General features: G+C 44.8%; 1 protein-coding gene across 11 annotated transcripts in view; it reads left to right on the top strand.

Moving 5' to 3' along the window:
- LOC311246640 (plectin-like) overlaps positions 1–16,151 on the top strand; it is a gene marked incomplete at its 5' end in the record, with an annotated part of 146,553 nt that overhangs the window by 111,294 nt on the left and 19,108 nt on the right. For 10 of the 11 annotated variants that reach the window (XM_084336794.1, XM_084336793.1, XM_084336792.1 and 7 more), the window contains 6 exons: positions 246–384; positions 1,758–2,114; positions 2,746–2,829; positions 6,881–6,985; positions 7,965–8,063; positions 11,651–15,004. In XM_084336794.1, the coding sequence (XP_084192920.1) occupies positions 246–384; positions 1,758–2,114; positions 2,746–2,829; positions 6,881–6,985; positions 7,965–8,063; positions 11,651–15,004 (4,138 nt within the window). The remainder of the gene's footprint in view (positions 1–245; positions 385–1,757; positions 2,115–2,745; positions 2,830–6,880; positions 6,986–7,964; positions 8,064–11,650; positions 15,005–16,151) is intronic. The other variant, XM_084336788.1, reaches the window with a different exon arrangement.

Genomic DNA, 16,151 nt, shown 5'->3' with positions numbered 1-16,151 from the left:
CAACTGTGAGTATCTTTGAAATTTCTCTGTGATAAATTTAACAAACTAACCGTTCGTAAATAACCAGTGCTTCAGGGTGAATGTTCCGATGGCTAGTTAGGTCGAGCAAGTGACTGCTGTATTCAAAGCAAGGCGTGCATCAGCGGTCACGAAAGGGCTACCCTTTCCCCTCCTCTCTCCTCTTCCCATTTAATCCTACAGTAAAATGCCGTCGTTCATTCGTCTGCCTTTCCCCTCTCGACCAGGCTGAAGACCGTGGAGGTGGTGATCCACAACACGCGCGGAGCAGAGGGAGTTCTCAAGAAGTACGAGGGGAATCTGCGTGAGTTCCACACCGTGCCCAGTGACGTCAAGGAGGTGGAGACCTGCCGCGCCCAGCTGAAGGTGAGGAAGACCAGCCACCACCTCTCTCTCTCTCTCTCTCTCTCTCTGAACAAACAGGCCTCTGTTCTCAACACTCACCCTCTGTCAGAAAGCACGCTTTCCACGTTCTTTGAGCTCTGCAGTGGAGAACAGTGGTGCCCACACACGTACGTTACTGGGTTTTATGACATCGAAGGCCCATGTTCGAGGCTCTTGATTAACCGCGTGGTATTCGTCATGTATTTCCACTCACTCGCCAAAACACCCATTTTAACCAGTTCCTTTTTGTTGGTACCATATTCTTTTTTTTTTTTTTTTTTTTTTTTAATCTTTTTCCCCCTCCATTTTCCTCCGATTTTCTCCCATCGGAATGTTAGTCGTATGCCAATTCCCAGTCCCTTCCTGGTCACTGCGCACTTACCCCCCACAGTCAGATCATCTGGGAGAGTGGAGGCTACCACGTGCTTCCTCCGACACACGTCCAGCCAATCACCGCTTCTTTTCACCTGGCAGCGCGGATTCTCATCGAGAGGGCGTAGCGTGTGGGAGGATCACACTACCCCCCTCATGTCCAATCCGCGCTTAGCAGGCGCCCCGACCGAACTGTAGGAGTCGCTGTTTACAACGACCCGGACCCACCCCGCCAGCTTCTCCCACCCTCTAATACAGCCAATTGTATTAGTGCAGACGGCCAGCCAAGCTGGTGACAACCCCGGAGCTGTGAGCTGGATTCGAACAGGCGAATCGAGCTCACAGCTCCGGGGTTGGTGACGAACGCAATCTCCGCTCGGCCACCTAACCGCCTACCATATTCTGTTTGTACATTCCCATCAGTCATGGCGTTTTTTTTTAAAGGCATTGCACTTGATCTATGTGTACTGGATCATGTGATTGTTTTAATCCGTCATTGTAATAATTGTAATTGTAATTCAGTGTAATTCATAACCGTTATATGATGTTTGGGTTCTTTGTTAACTCGTCGTCACTGTAAATGAGGGAAACTTCAGTGCTTTCACGACGAGTATAAATAAAGGTTTGATTGAATGAACGTGGGATCGAGTAATGATTCATTAATAATAAAATATGTCACATGATCTGACTCTGTGATGAAAAGTACCATGTACTGTATGGTTTCATCTAGCTTGCAACCAGTTAATTACATCATACATTGACCCTTTCACTGCCACCCGACAGAAGGTTAACCCTTTACTATCACACAACCGACGGCGATGCTCCATCATTAGCGGAGCTAATGATGCTAATGATGGAGCATCGCCGTCGGTTGTGTGATAGTAAAGGGCTAAACCTTCTGTATTGTCACAGTGAAAGGGTTAACCGGCTGTCGTGTGGCCAGTGAAAGGGTTTTAATGACCTTTTCTCTCGACCTCTCTTAGAAAATGCGTTCCGCGGCCGAGGGCGAGCAGCCGGCGTTCGACGCCCTGGAGGCGGAGCTGAAGAAGGCCGCCGTCGTGAACGACAAGATGGCGCGCGTGCACAGCGAGCGCGACGTGGAGCTGGACCACTACCGCCAGCAGCTGTCCGGCTTCCAGGACCGGTGGAAGGCCGTGTTCGCCCAGGCGGACCTGCGCCAACGGGAGCTGGAGCAACTGGGCCGCCAGCTGGCCTACTACCGCGAGAGCTACGACTGGCTGATCCACTGGATCGGCGACGCCAAACAGCGGCAGGAGAAGATCCAGGCGGTGACCATCTCCGACAGCAAGACTCTGAAGGAGCAGCTCGCCCAGGAGAAGGTGTGTGTGTGTGTGTGTGTGTGTGTGTGTGTGTGTGTGTGTGTGTGTGTGTGTGTGTGTGTGTGTGTGTGTGTGTGTGTGTGTCCACTATTGTTGTTGTATTGGTTGTGTGTTTTATTATTACTACAGTATTATCACAGGGGGTCAAACGATTTGACTTAATCTTAGGGATGTCCAATATTATCGGCCGATATTGGCGTTAAAATGTGATATCGGAAAATGATCGGTATCGGTTTAAAAAAATATAGATGGGATTTCGAAATAGTAGCTTGCACAGGCAAGAAATGGCAAAGTTTTTAGTGAATTGCACGTATTGCTGCATAGCGGTGTTTTCTGGGATTAGACAGGATTACTCTAAAACTATAGTCATATTCACCATGGTATAAAACGGGAATGTATGGATGAAATGTTTTTTTCTTTAACACATATTGAATGATAGATAGTCGATGTCAAATGGGCCATAGTATTGTATCCATAGCTATAATATAGAATATAGTTATAGCCCTGCAAACACCGCCACGTATTTCTATACTTTAGAGCGTCAGCCTTTTAACAACACATCACGCATATCGCTCCAGCGCTGATTGAGTTAAACTGATCAACCTGACTGTGGACATTTATTTTGAAACAGAAACTTCTGGAGGAGATCGAGCAGAACAAGGACAAAGTCGACGAGTGTCAGAAATATGCTAAGGCATACATTGACACTATCAAGGTAAGCATGAAAGGTCATAGGTCAGCATGACAATACATTTTATTCTAATATGGTATTGTGTTGTGAATATTGTATGTTGGAGCATTTAGAGAAAATATCTTTAATCCGCTCATAAATGATGCGTGTCCAACAACAGCCTGTTTAAGCTGCTGCGGTCAGGCAAGCGCTTACGGTCACACGCTGCAAGAACAGAGAGACTCCGGCTCAGCTTCTTCCTCCAGGCCATCAGAACACTGAACACTGAACTCACAAATACACATGAGCACACACACACACACACACACAAAATTACAAACATCTCAAAACAAACTGGTCAGACTACTGCTTGACCTTACTCCTAGAACCCACCTCACCCCTGCCCACTTTGACAACCTAGGATGGCTTAGAGTAGACGACAGAGTACAGCAACTTGCAATGGGCCTGGTCTACAAGATACACTACACGACCAAGGTACCCATGTACATGACTAAATACTTCCCAAAGGTCAGTGAATACCACGATCACAACACCAGAGGGAGCTCCACAAATCATGTTAAACCCAGATTCGGCTCAAACAAGGGACTAAACACGTTTCGCAATTATGCCACATCAATGTGGAACGCCCTACCCAAAGCTGTAAAGGAATGTGAATCACTACCCACTTTCAAAAACACTCTCAAAAAACACCTAAGGGAGACTGCAACTCGAAACTGGCCCCTGTAAATGTCCGAACACAACCCCCTCCAATGTACAGTAAATTACCAAGTATGGTCTTGTCAATAATCCAATGTACAGTGTTGTTTGTACAGTTGTACAGTGTCCCCCCCCCCACCCCTCCTACCCCCCCCCCCCCCCCCCCACCCACCCAACCACCTCCAATGTACAGTCCCCACCCACCCCTCCTACCCAACCCCCCCCCCCCCCCCACTCCTACCCAACCCCCCCCCCCCCCCCCAACCACCTCCAATGTACAGTCCCACCCCCACCTACCCAATCCAATGTACAGTTTCTACGCCTAATGTATATACTCTTTTCTTTCTGGACTCTTTTTGTATCACAAATACAGTACTGTAATTGCAAATCTGGTATGTCATAAATGTATAGATGTAGCAGTACTGTCTATCTGTATGTCATGTATGTCATATATGTTACGATGAATTGGAAATGGGGGACCCTGGTGTAAACAAGACGAAAGTCTTTCTCTGGTCTGCATCCCCTTAACAATTGTATGTATTGAGCTGTACTGCACTGTACCCATTCTGCAATCTGTTAATAAAGTTTTCATTCATTCATTCATTCACACACACACACACACACACACACACACACACACACACACACACACACACACACACACACACACCACTCATGCGGCAACCGCTAAAACAATCACTTTACAGTTTTTCTCGATTGCTAAAGCACAATTTCTAGATCTCTGAGCACAATGACCAGTTGCCTAAACACATTTAATAAATCAGGCCCCCAGTTGGCTTAACTATAAACACATTTCACCTCAATCTCAGATTTCACAAAACTCTGAACACATTGGCATTTGCCAAAACACACGTTGCAGAACTCTAAACACATTTGCACTTACTAAAACACATGTTGCACAACAATATGAACACATTCTCATTCACGGAACACATTTTGCTCACACGATGCAAAATAATAATAATAATAATTTAGGACCTGCTCAGTAGACTCAGTCATCAAAAGTTGAACACAATGAAAGCACGGGTGTCATTGCTTAAACACGGTGACTCAAAATTGAAGACACCTGCAAATAATGTGACACCATCCATATTGGCCAGTTTAGAATGCACAACCTCATTGCTTAAACACAATGACTCAAAATTGAAGACACCTGCCAATGATGTGACAACACCTATATAGGCCAGTTTAGAATGCACAGTTTGCTGACGGTGCCAAACAGCCGGCATGCCAGAGCTTTCTTTCCCCGCTGCCTGGCGAGGGAAAACATAGCCTGCGATGTCGACAAGGTCCTGTGGCCTGACCCCGCCAGACGATCTGATGCACAGGCCCCCCCACAGGCCCTTCCACAGGCCCCCCCACATGCCCCTCCACAGGCCCCTCCACAGGCCCCCCCACAGACCCCCCCACAGGCCCCCCCACAGGCCCTTCCACAGGCCCCCCCACATGCCCCTCCACAGGCCCCCCCACATGCCCCTCCACAGGCCCCTCCACAGGCCCCCCCACAGACCCCCCCACAGGCCCCCCCCACAGGCCCCCCACAGACCCCCCCCACAGGCCCCCCCCACAGGCCCCCCACAGACCCCCCCCACAGGCCCCCCCCACAGACCCCCCCACAGGCCCTCCCACAGGCCCCTGCACAGGCCCCCCCAGAGACCCCTGCACAGACCCCCCACAGGCCCCCCCACAGGCCCCTGCACAGGCCCCCCCACAGGCCCCCCCACAGACCCCCCCACAGGCCCCCCCACAGGCCCCCCCACAGACCCCATGATTGCAGTCGTGTGACCTTGCACAATATACAGTACCTCTTTACATACAAGAATTTGTGACATGTTTTATTTTGTACTGTATTTCCCCTGTATGCTATTGCTATAGTACAGGTTGTCATCAATACTGTAAATGGGGTTCAATTCCCCCAAAAATTATCTGTGACTTACTATTGATTACTATACAGATGTGATTACTATACAGATGATGGGGTATTTAGAACATCACACCCTGAACATTGTGTTTTCAATTTGCATTGAAGTGTGTGATAGACAGTGATGCCACAGATTACTTGTAAAAGTAATCCGATTACTGATTACTGATTACTCCTTTAAAAAGTAATCCAAGTTACTTTACTGATTACTTGATTATCAGAGTAACTTAGTTACTTTGAAAGTAACTAGGTTACGAAGTCATCGTCGTTCCCCCAACAGTTTTTTTTAAACGCTTTATTGAAAGTGCATAAATTGTTTTTAACTTGTTTCTCTGCACATAACGTAAATTGTTAAACTAGTGCTTCAGCTTCTGTACCATCAAGTATGGTAAAGCAACAGTCTATGATGCTCACAGCATTAGAGCAGCCAGCCAGTGGTTTTACAAAACCAGTGTATCCATTCACATCTAACAAATGCAGGCTGAACTATTCAATTATATCAACTGTAACTATTAAATTGTTTTTATAAATGTCTCTCTATAAACATACAATCAGTCTCTCTTTAACATGTAAATTAACTGTAAATCTGGCAAATAAGAGCTTTTGCTCTGCCACCATCAAATATACATTAATCAATAGGGAAAGAAACAATCTCTCTCTTTTGCTGTTTGGCTGGCCTCCGAGTCCTCCTGTACCTAGTCGAAGCGTCGGCTAGTGTTGTGATTCCAGATGCTTTCAATGCAATTGGATGTGCTGTTTTTAGCGGTAGACAGTATTTTGACTGAGGCTACGTTTAGACGAGCGTTTTGGGGTGGAAGTCTGAACAGAAACCGCAAAAGTCTTCTTGCGGTTTCACTTCGTTTAGACAAGCGTTTTGGGGTGGAATTCTCAGACGAATGCAGACGAGCCCTGCTGTCACACGATTGGCGCATATGTCACATGATGTGCTGTGAAGACCCGCCCTACTCTGCCTCTGATTCGCAGACTGTGGATGGGGAATGTGATTGGGCCAAAGCAGAGTCACTCACAGACAGAGAGTCCAGTCACGCCGCGGGACACATTCTTGTGTAACCCTTTCACTGCCACACCACGTCACTCCCAAATAAGAAAAACAGCTCAAAATGTATTTTTGACTGTCGAAAACGAAATAAAATACTGCATTCCGCCTGCATTATGAATTTATGATGAGATAGTAACGAAATAGTAACGCACAGCCACTTGGACAAGTAACTGCAATCAGATTACTGGCTTTTAAAGATTAACGCGTTAGATTACTATTTTCGGGGAAAAGTAATCAGATTACAATAACGCGTTACTTAGTAACGCGTTACCGGCATCACTGGTGATAGATACCCAATAGTGTTTTTCACTGTATGCCCTGGTACTGTATGTGACAAATAAACCTCTTGATTCTTGATTCTCGTCTCGTTCTCACAGGACTACGAGCTGCAGCTGGTCGCGTACAGAGCGCAGGTGGAGCCGCTCACGTCTCCGCTGAAGAAACCCAAAGTGGACTCTGCGTCTGATAACATCATTCAGGAGGTCTGCTTCATAGAAACCACGTTAGACTATAAAGGACTACAAACTCTGCTTCTTAGAAACCACGTTAGACTATAAAGGACTACAAACTCTGCTTCATAGAAACCACGTTAGACTATAAAGGACTACAAACTCTGCTTCATAGAAACCACGTTAGACTATAAAGGACTACAAATTCTGCTTCTTAGAAACCACGTTAGACTATAAAGGACTACAAACTCTGCTTCTTAGAAACCACGTTAGACTATAAAGGACTACAAACTCTGCTTCTTAGAAACCACGTTAGACTCTAAGGACTACAAACTCTGCTTCATAGAAACCACGTTAGACTATAAAGGACTACAAATTCTGCTTCTTAGAAACCACGTTAGACTATAAAGGACTACAAATTCTGCTTCTTAGAAACCACGTTAGACTATAAAGGACTACAAACTCTGCTTCTTAGAAACCACGTTAGACTATAAAGGACTACAAACTCTGCTTCTTAGAAACCACGTTAGACTATAAAGGACTACAAACTCTGCTTCTTAGAAACCACGTTAGACTATAAAGGACTACAAACTCTGCTTCTTAGAAACCACGTTAGACTATAAAGGACTACAAACTCTGCTTCTTAGAAACCACGTTAGACTATAAAGGACTACAAACTCTGCTTCTTAGAAACCACGTTAGACTATAAAGGACTACAAACTCTGCTTCATAGAAACCACGTTAGACTCTAATTACTACAAACTCTGCTTCTTAGAAACCACGTTAGACTATAAAGGACTACAAACTCTGCTTCTTAGAAACCACGTTAGACTCTAAGGACTACAAACTCTGCTTCTTAGAAACCACGTTAGACTCTAAGGACTACAGAATTTGTGTATCCAGGGATTATAAAATACGTCACCAATGTGAACTAACTGTTTTGAGAGTAAGGAAGACATAATATGTGATCATTCCCGTGTGTTGTTGTGTTATTATTTCTTTGTCCTGTTAGTATGTGACCCTGAGGACCCGCTACAGTGAGCTGATGACCCTGACCAGTCAGTATATTAAGTTCATCACAGACTCACAGCGCCGCCTGGAGGACGAGGAGGTGCGTGACACCTCACTGGGGACCAGACGCAGAATCAATTCTGTTGTTAACCCAACCACACAATCAACCAACCAAATAACCCTCTTACCAACCAACCAAATAACCAACAAACCAACCAACCAAATAACCAACAAACCAACCAACCAATCAACCAAACGCATGCTTGCACGCATGTACACACACACACACACACACACACACACACACACACACACACACACACACACACACACACACACACACACACACACACACACACACACACACATGCATATATGAACACACAATTAATGTATTGCTGACAATGAATTTCTTTGCATAAAAAGCATGAAACGTTGGTATGCTGTATAGCTGAGGAGCAAGTTCATTTACATGTTTGTATTTACTTTATTATTTTTTTTTTTTAAGAAAGTGTAATTTATTGTAGCCAGCAACTGGGATTTACATTATTGTGTAATATGGTATATTGAGGTTTAAAATAATAACCACAATCATAAGTTTAGTGGTAGAGGAAGCCAGCAGCAGGGAGGATGCATGTTTTGAGTGCAGTGATTTTGAAGTGAATCGTGAATCCATCAATTCAACATCTAGAGAGAATAATTCAGTCTGAAGCTAAAGATATACTGCCTCCTCAAATGACATCAAAACCACCCTAAACATTTATATTTATATTATTATTTTGTTTATTTTGCCCAGTCCACGTCATTCATCCTGCGGTCGTAGTCCGTCATAGACTCACCATGAGGAGGTCTTTCTTTAACGTTGGTTTCACTTGGTTCTTCAGGCAAGTTTCCAGGGTCTTTCTTTCACTTTGTCTTATACTTCAGAGTTTTGGTTCTTCAGGCAGGTTACCTGGGTGGCTGGGTCTTTCTTTAATTTTGTGTTATACTTCAGAGTTTTGGTTCTTCAGGCAGGTTACCTGGGTGGCTGGGTCTTTCTTTAATTTTGTGTTATACTTCAGAGTTTTGGTTCTTCAGGCAGGTTACCCGGGTCTCTCCCTCCTCAAATTAACACCTGGGTTCTCGACCTCTTTTCTAACCCTGATGTTTTTTGTTTGTTTGTTTGCTTCCCTTAACTGCCTGCCAGTGCTTTGTCATGGTGAATGCTTATCTTGTTTGGGCGTTAAAGAGGTAAATTACCCACAGTGCTTCAGGTACCTATATATATATATATATATACTCTATATATGTCTTCTCCGCTCACTTATACACATCTCAAACTGTCCTGCGTTTTCATCTTCGCCTCGTTTATATTTCCATAACCTGGTTTACTCTCTTGTGTATTTCACCCCAACCACTTTAGAACGCACTTAAGCTATCGTTCACAAAGTCTGTCATTTAGAACGCACTTAAACTACTATTCACAAAGTATGTCATTTAGAACACACTTAAACTACTATTCACAAAGTATGTCATTTAGAACGCACTTGAACTACTATTCACAAAGTATGTCATTTAGAACACACTTAAACTACTATTCACAAAGTCTGTCATTTAGAACGCACTTAAGCTATCATTCACCAAGTCTGTCATTTAGAACACACTTAAGCTATCATTCACCAAGTCTGTCATTTAGAACGCACTTAAGCTACTATTCACCAAGTCTGTCATTTAGAATGCACTTAAGCTACTATTCACAACGTATGTCATTTAGAACGCACTTAAGCTACTATTCACAACGTATGTCATTTAGAACGCACTTAAACTACTATTCACAAAGTATGTCATTTAGAACACACTTAAACTACTATTCACAAAGTATGTCATTTAGAACGCACTTGAACTACTATTCACAAAGTATGTCATTTAGAACGCACTTGAACTACTATTCACAAAGTATGTCATTTAAAATGCACTTAAGCTACTATTCACCAAGTCTGTCATTTAGAACGCACTTAAGCTATCATTCACCAAGTCTGTCATTTAGAACGCACTTAAGCTACTATTCACAAAGTCTGTCATTTAGAACGCACTTAAGCTACTATTCACAAAGTCTGTCATTTAGAACGCACTTAAGCTATCATTCACCAAGTCTGTCATTTAGAACACACTTAAACTACTATTCACAACGTATGTCATTTAGAACGCACTTGAACTACTATTCACAAAGTATGTCATTTAGAACGCACTTGAACTACTATTCACAAAGTATGTCATTTAAAATGCACTTAAGCTACTATTCACAAAGTCTGTCATTTAGAACGCACTTAAGCTACTATTCACCAAGTCTGTCATTTAGAACGCACTTAAGCTACTATTCACAAAGTCTGTCATTTAGAACGCACTTAAGCTACTATTCACCAAGTCTGTCATTTAGAACGCACTTAAGCTACTATTCACAAAGTCTGTCATTTAGAACGCACTTAAGCTATCATTCACCAAGTCTGTCATTTAGAACACACTTAAACTACTATTCACAAAGTATGTCATTTAGAACGCACTTGAACTACTATTCACAAAGTATGTCATTTAAAATGCACTTAAGCTACTATTCACCAAGTCTGTCATTTAGAACGCACTTAAGCTATCATTCACCAAGTCTGTCATTTAGAACGCACTTAAGCTACTATTCACAAAGTCTGTCATTTAGAACGCACTTAAGCTACTATTCACAAAGTCTGTCATTTAGAACGCACTTAAGCTATCATTCACCAAGTCTGTCATTTAGAACACACTTAAACTACTATTCACAACGTATGTCATTTAGAACGCACTTAAGCTACTATTCACAACGTATGTCATTTAGAACGCACTTAAGCTACTATTCACAAAGTATGTCATTTAGAACGCACTTAAGCTACTATTCACCAAGTCTGTCATTTAGAACGCACTTATGCTACTTTCCACTTCCCCACTTACTATCACTTATACTCTCAGCCTTCTTAACTTTATCTTTGGTAGTTTTCAGCTTGCTTAGCCGTATTCTCCTTCTGACCTCGTTGTTCCCTCACACCTCACACAATGGTGATCTAAAGAACCCCTAATGACTTGAATGATGTCAGAAAAAACAACCTCTAACGTGTTGATGGTGTGAATAGAATTTTTAACACAATTACAAAGGGATTGATATATTCCTTGTGGCAAAGTCACATTTTAGCTATCGTCATCCAAAGCTATCTTATTGCTGTAATGTAATATAGCAATACTGTTGATACTGTGTAATTCACATCATCAGTACACAAATGTCAGAGTAGTGTGTAGTTACATGAATAGAAAGCTACAATTGCATGCCATATGATTTCCTTGCTGTGTTGTGAAGTGGTCTTTTGTTTCCATACATTAACTGACACCATCACCATTTGTCTTGAACTGTCTTGCCTTGAATTAATTAATTTAACTGCATTGTGAATTTAACATCATCCTGTTGATGAACATTTGATCTCTAAGCTAACTTTTAACATTAACATGGGAGTGGGTAATACACCACATTAAGTTGCTCTCATGCACGTGTATTTATATTGTGATTACACAAAGTAATCACAGTGTTCATGCACGCTCGTTTGAGCTTGTTAATGTCGTGTTACCTAACAATTAACCCGTCATCCTTAATTATGACACTTTCTCTACCATTTGCTTCCACTAATACAGAAAGCTGCAGAGAAAATCAAAGCGGAAGACAGGAAAAAAATGGCCGCGATGCAGGCCGAGTTAGACAAACAAAAGCAGTTAGCCGCGGCTCACGCAAAGGCCATTGCCAAGGCGGAGCAAGAGGCTCAGCAGCTCAAGCTCAGAATGCAGGAGGAGGTCAGCAGGAGAGACATTGTCGCTGTAGATGCAGAAAAGCAAAAGCACAACATCCAGCTGGAGCTGCTTGAGCTGAGGAACCTGTCTGAGCAGCAGATGAAGGCCAAGAGTCAGCAGGTCGAGGACGCTCTCCAGAGCCGCACCAGGATCGAGGAGGAAATCCGAATCATCAGGATCCAACTCGAGACGACCGTGAAACAGAAGTCGACGGCGGAGTCCGAACTCCAGCAGCTGCGCGACAAAGCCGCCGAAGCCGAGAGGCTCAGGAAGGCCGCCCAGGAGGAGGCGGAGAAGCTGCGCAAACAAGTCAACGAGGAGACCATGAAGAAGCGCAAGGCGGAAGAGGAGCTCAAATTAAAATCCGAGGCCGAGAAAGAGGCCGCTAAGCAAAAGCAAAAAGCCCTGGACGACCTTGAGATGCTGAAAGCGCAGGCGGAGGAAGCCGAGAGGCAGATGAAGCAAGCGGAGATAGAGAAGGAGAGGCAGATCAAGGTGGCACACGAGGTGGCGCAGAAAAGTGCCGCCGTCGAGCTCCAGAGCAAACGTTTGTCTTTTGTGGAGAAGACCTCCAAGCTCGAGGAGTCGCTGAAACAGGAGCACGGCACCGTTCTCCAGCTCCAGCAGGAGGCGGCGCGACTCAAGAAACAACAGGAAGAGGCGGAAAACGCCAGGGAGGAGTCTGAGAGAGAGCTTGAAAAATGGAGACAAAAGGCCAACGAAGCCCTCCGCCTGAGGCTCAAGGCCGAAGAAGAGGCTCACCAGAAGAGCCTCGCCCAGGAAGAGGCTGAGAAACAGAAAGAGGCGGCCGAGCGTGAGGCCAAGAAAAGGGCCAAAGCTGAGGAGTCTGCCCTTAAGCAGAAGGAGATGGCGGAGAAAGAACTTGAGAAGCAGAAGAAGCTGGCGGAGGGCACAGCTCAGCAGAAACTCACTGCAGAACAAGAACTAATCCGCCTGCGGGCAGACTTTGACCACGCGGAACAGCAGAGGTCCCTCCTCGATAACGAGCTTTACCGCCTGAAGAATGAGGTCAGTGCCGCTCAACAACAACGGAAGCAGCTGGAGGACGAACTGGTCAAAGTAAGAAGTGAAATGGACATACTCCTCGAAATGAAGGCCAAGGCAGAAAAGGAGACCATGTCCAACACTGAAAAGAGCAAACAACTCCTTCAGGCTGAAGCCACCAAAATGAGGGATCTAGCCGAGGAGGCGAGCAAGCTTAGAGCCATTTCTGAGGAGGCCAAGCGTCAGAGACAGGTCGCCGAGGAAGAAGCGGCTCGTCAAAGAGCAGAAGCTGAAAGGATCCTCAAAGAGAAGCTTGCAGCCATCAATGAGGCCACTCGCCTAAGAACAGAGGCAGAGATTGCCCTCAAAGAGAAAGAGGCCGAAAATGAGAGACTCAGGCGGCAAGCTGAGGACGAGGCTTACCAGAGGAAATCCCTGGAAGACCAGGCCAGCCAGCATAAGCAAGACATCGAGGAAAAGATCATCCTGCTCAAAAGGTCATCCGAGGTTGAAATGGAAAGACAAAAGGCAATTGTGGACGACACTCTCAAACAGAGGCGTATTGTTGAAGAAGAAATCCGAATTCTCAAGCTCAATTTTGAAAAGGCCTCGTCGGGAAAGCTCGACCTGGAGCTGGAGCTGAACAAACTCAAGAACATCGCAGACGAAACTCAACAAAGCAGACTCCGAGCCGAGGAGGAGGCAGAGAAACACCGGAAGCTTGCCCTCGAGGAGGAGAAAAGAAGGAGGGAAGCCGAGGACAAGGTGAAGGTGATCGCCGCTGCGGAACAAGAAGCGGCCCGACAGCGTAAGGCGGCACTGGAGGAGGTGCAGCGTCTCAAGAAGAAAGCAGAAGAAGCCAGGAAGCAGAAGGAAGAGGCGGACAAAGAGGCCGAGATACAAATCCTAGCGGCCCAACAAGCGGCGTTGAAATGCAGCACGGCCGAGCAGCAAGTCCAAAGTGTTCTCGTCCAACAGAAAGAGGACAGCCGTACGCAGAAGAAGCTCAAGGACGAGTACGAGAAAGCCAAGAAGCTGGCTAAAGAAGCAGAGGCGGCTAAGGAGAAGGCGGAAAGGGAGGCAGATCTTCTCCGTCATAAAGCCGAGGAAGCGGAACGCCAAAAACTCGCTGCTGAGCAGGAAGCTGCGAACCAAGCCAAAGCTCAGGAGGACGCCGAGAGGCTGAGGAAAGAGGCTGAATTTGAAGCTGCTAAAAGAGCTCAGGCCGAAGCCACTGCGCTCAAACAGAAGCAACATGCCGATGCCGAAATGGTAAAACATAAAAAGATTGCAGAGAAAACGCTGAAACAGAAATTCCAAGTAGAGCAAGAGCTCACAAAGGTTAAACTCCAGCTCGACGAGACTGACAAGCAAAAATATGTCCTCGATGACGAACTGCATCGCTTGAAGGACGAGGTCGGCGACGCCGTCAAACAAAAGGCCCAGGTGGAGGAGGAGCTGTTCAAAGTTAAGATTCAGATGGAGGAGCTGCTCAAGCTGAAACTCAGAATTGAGGATGAGAACCAACGCCTTATCAAAAAGGACAAGGATAACACCCAAATGTTCCTCGCAGAGGAGGCTGAACATATGAAAAAGTTGGCCGAGGATGCCGCCAGACTCAGCGTGGAAGCCCAGGAGGCCGCACGCATGAGACAGATTGCCGAGAATGACCTTAATCAGCAGAGGGCTCTCGCGGAAAAGATGCTCAAGGAGAAGATGCAGGCCATACAAGAGGCTTCTAAACTGAAAGCTGAAGCGGAGATGCTCCAGAGGCAGAAGGACTTGGCCCAGGAGCAGGCCCAGAAGCTGCTGGAGGACAAGAAGCTGATGCAGCAGCGTCTGGACGAGGAGACCGAGGGCTACCAGAAATCACTGGAGGCCGAACGGAGGAGACAGCTGGAAATCACAGCCGAAGCAGAGAAGCTTAAACTTAGGGTTTCTCAACTCAGCGACTCACAGACCAAAGCCGAGCAGGAGGCTAAGAAATTCAAGAAGCAAGCCGATGAAATCGCTACCCGCCTTCACGAGACAGAGCTAGCCACCAAGGAAAAACTGACGGTTGTGGAAAAACTTGAAGTTCAGAGGCTCTCCAGCGGCAAAGAGGCTGACGATTTACGCAAAGCTATCGCAGACCTAGAGAAGGAGAAGTCTAGACTGAAAATGGAGGCTGAAGACCTTCACAATAAATCTAAAGAGGTATTGTGTCAAAGATGGCATAACAGAGCAGCTTATGTCATTGTTAACCCTCTATTGAAAACTAACACCTTCTCTATATTTCCTTTAAATTTCCATTATCTATTCTATCCTCACAAATGTACTAATCACGAAATCACATTGCTTTGATTGTTTTTATTTAGATATATGTTTACAGTGCACTGTGCTCATGCATCACGTATCCTGGAATGTCGGAATGTTTGCTACTTTCACACACAATATATATATATTTTTTTTTTGTTTGTTCCATAATTGAGTTACAAAGCTCAACTCCAAAATGAAATAAATCAATCTTATTTCGGGTTAATTAAAAAAAGATTCAAGTGAATAACTTGGTAAACAGGTCACCAAAGGTTTACGTTAACATAATCTCTGAGGGTATCCGGGTGTATGGAGCATATAGTAGCATAGAGATATTGAGATGTAATATGTTCACGTCCCATAGAATAAAACTAATATAAACATTTAAAGAAAATATTCGACTTAAATAAACATATTTGAAAATCTAACATCGTTCACAAAACCCACGTGTAGAGCTACATTATATAAATGACTCAAGTGTCTGATAGAACTGCATAATTCCATGATCACAAATGGCACAAACTAAGTCAGAATGTTGGTAAACATACTTAAGATACTTAAAGCTCTATGCAGAAGACACGTTAGAAAGTGTAGAAATACAAAGCAGTTTAGGTCCAAGCTTGCCTACTTGGACTCCAAAAATGTACAAAACAGTTCAGACTGGGGTTGTTGTAGTGGCTCGTTTAAACATGGCTATGATGTAGCCCATCGTCAATAACAGTGTCAGATTAAACTGCTTATACAGAGGCATTGCCTACAAATCCCTAGTAAACATTGATTTGTAACTGTCACACAATGCCAGTGAAGTTAAAGGAACACGCCACCATTATGGGAAATGCACTTACTGTCTTCTCCAGAGTCAGACAAGAAGATAGATACCAATCTCCTCTCCGTGTGTTCAGTAGAAAGCTATCCGGCTGCAAGCTAGCCTATAGCTTAGCACAAACGAATGGAAGTGGACCACTAGCCTAGCTTAGCACAAACGAATGGAAGTGGACCACTAGCCTATAGCTTAGCACAAACGAATGGAAGTGGACCACTAGCCTAG

The sequence above is a fragment of the Notolepis coatsorum genome, assembly GCF_963971535.1.
Source record: "Notolepis coatsorum genome assembly, chromosome: 19".
Classification (NCBI taxonomy): Eukaryota; Metazoa; Chordata; class Actinopteri; order Aulopiformes; family Paralepididae; genus Notolepis; species Notolepis coatsorum.
This window is presented reverse-complemented; position numbering and strand designations above follow the sequence as displayed.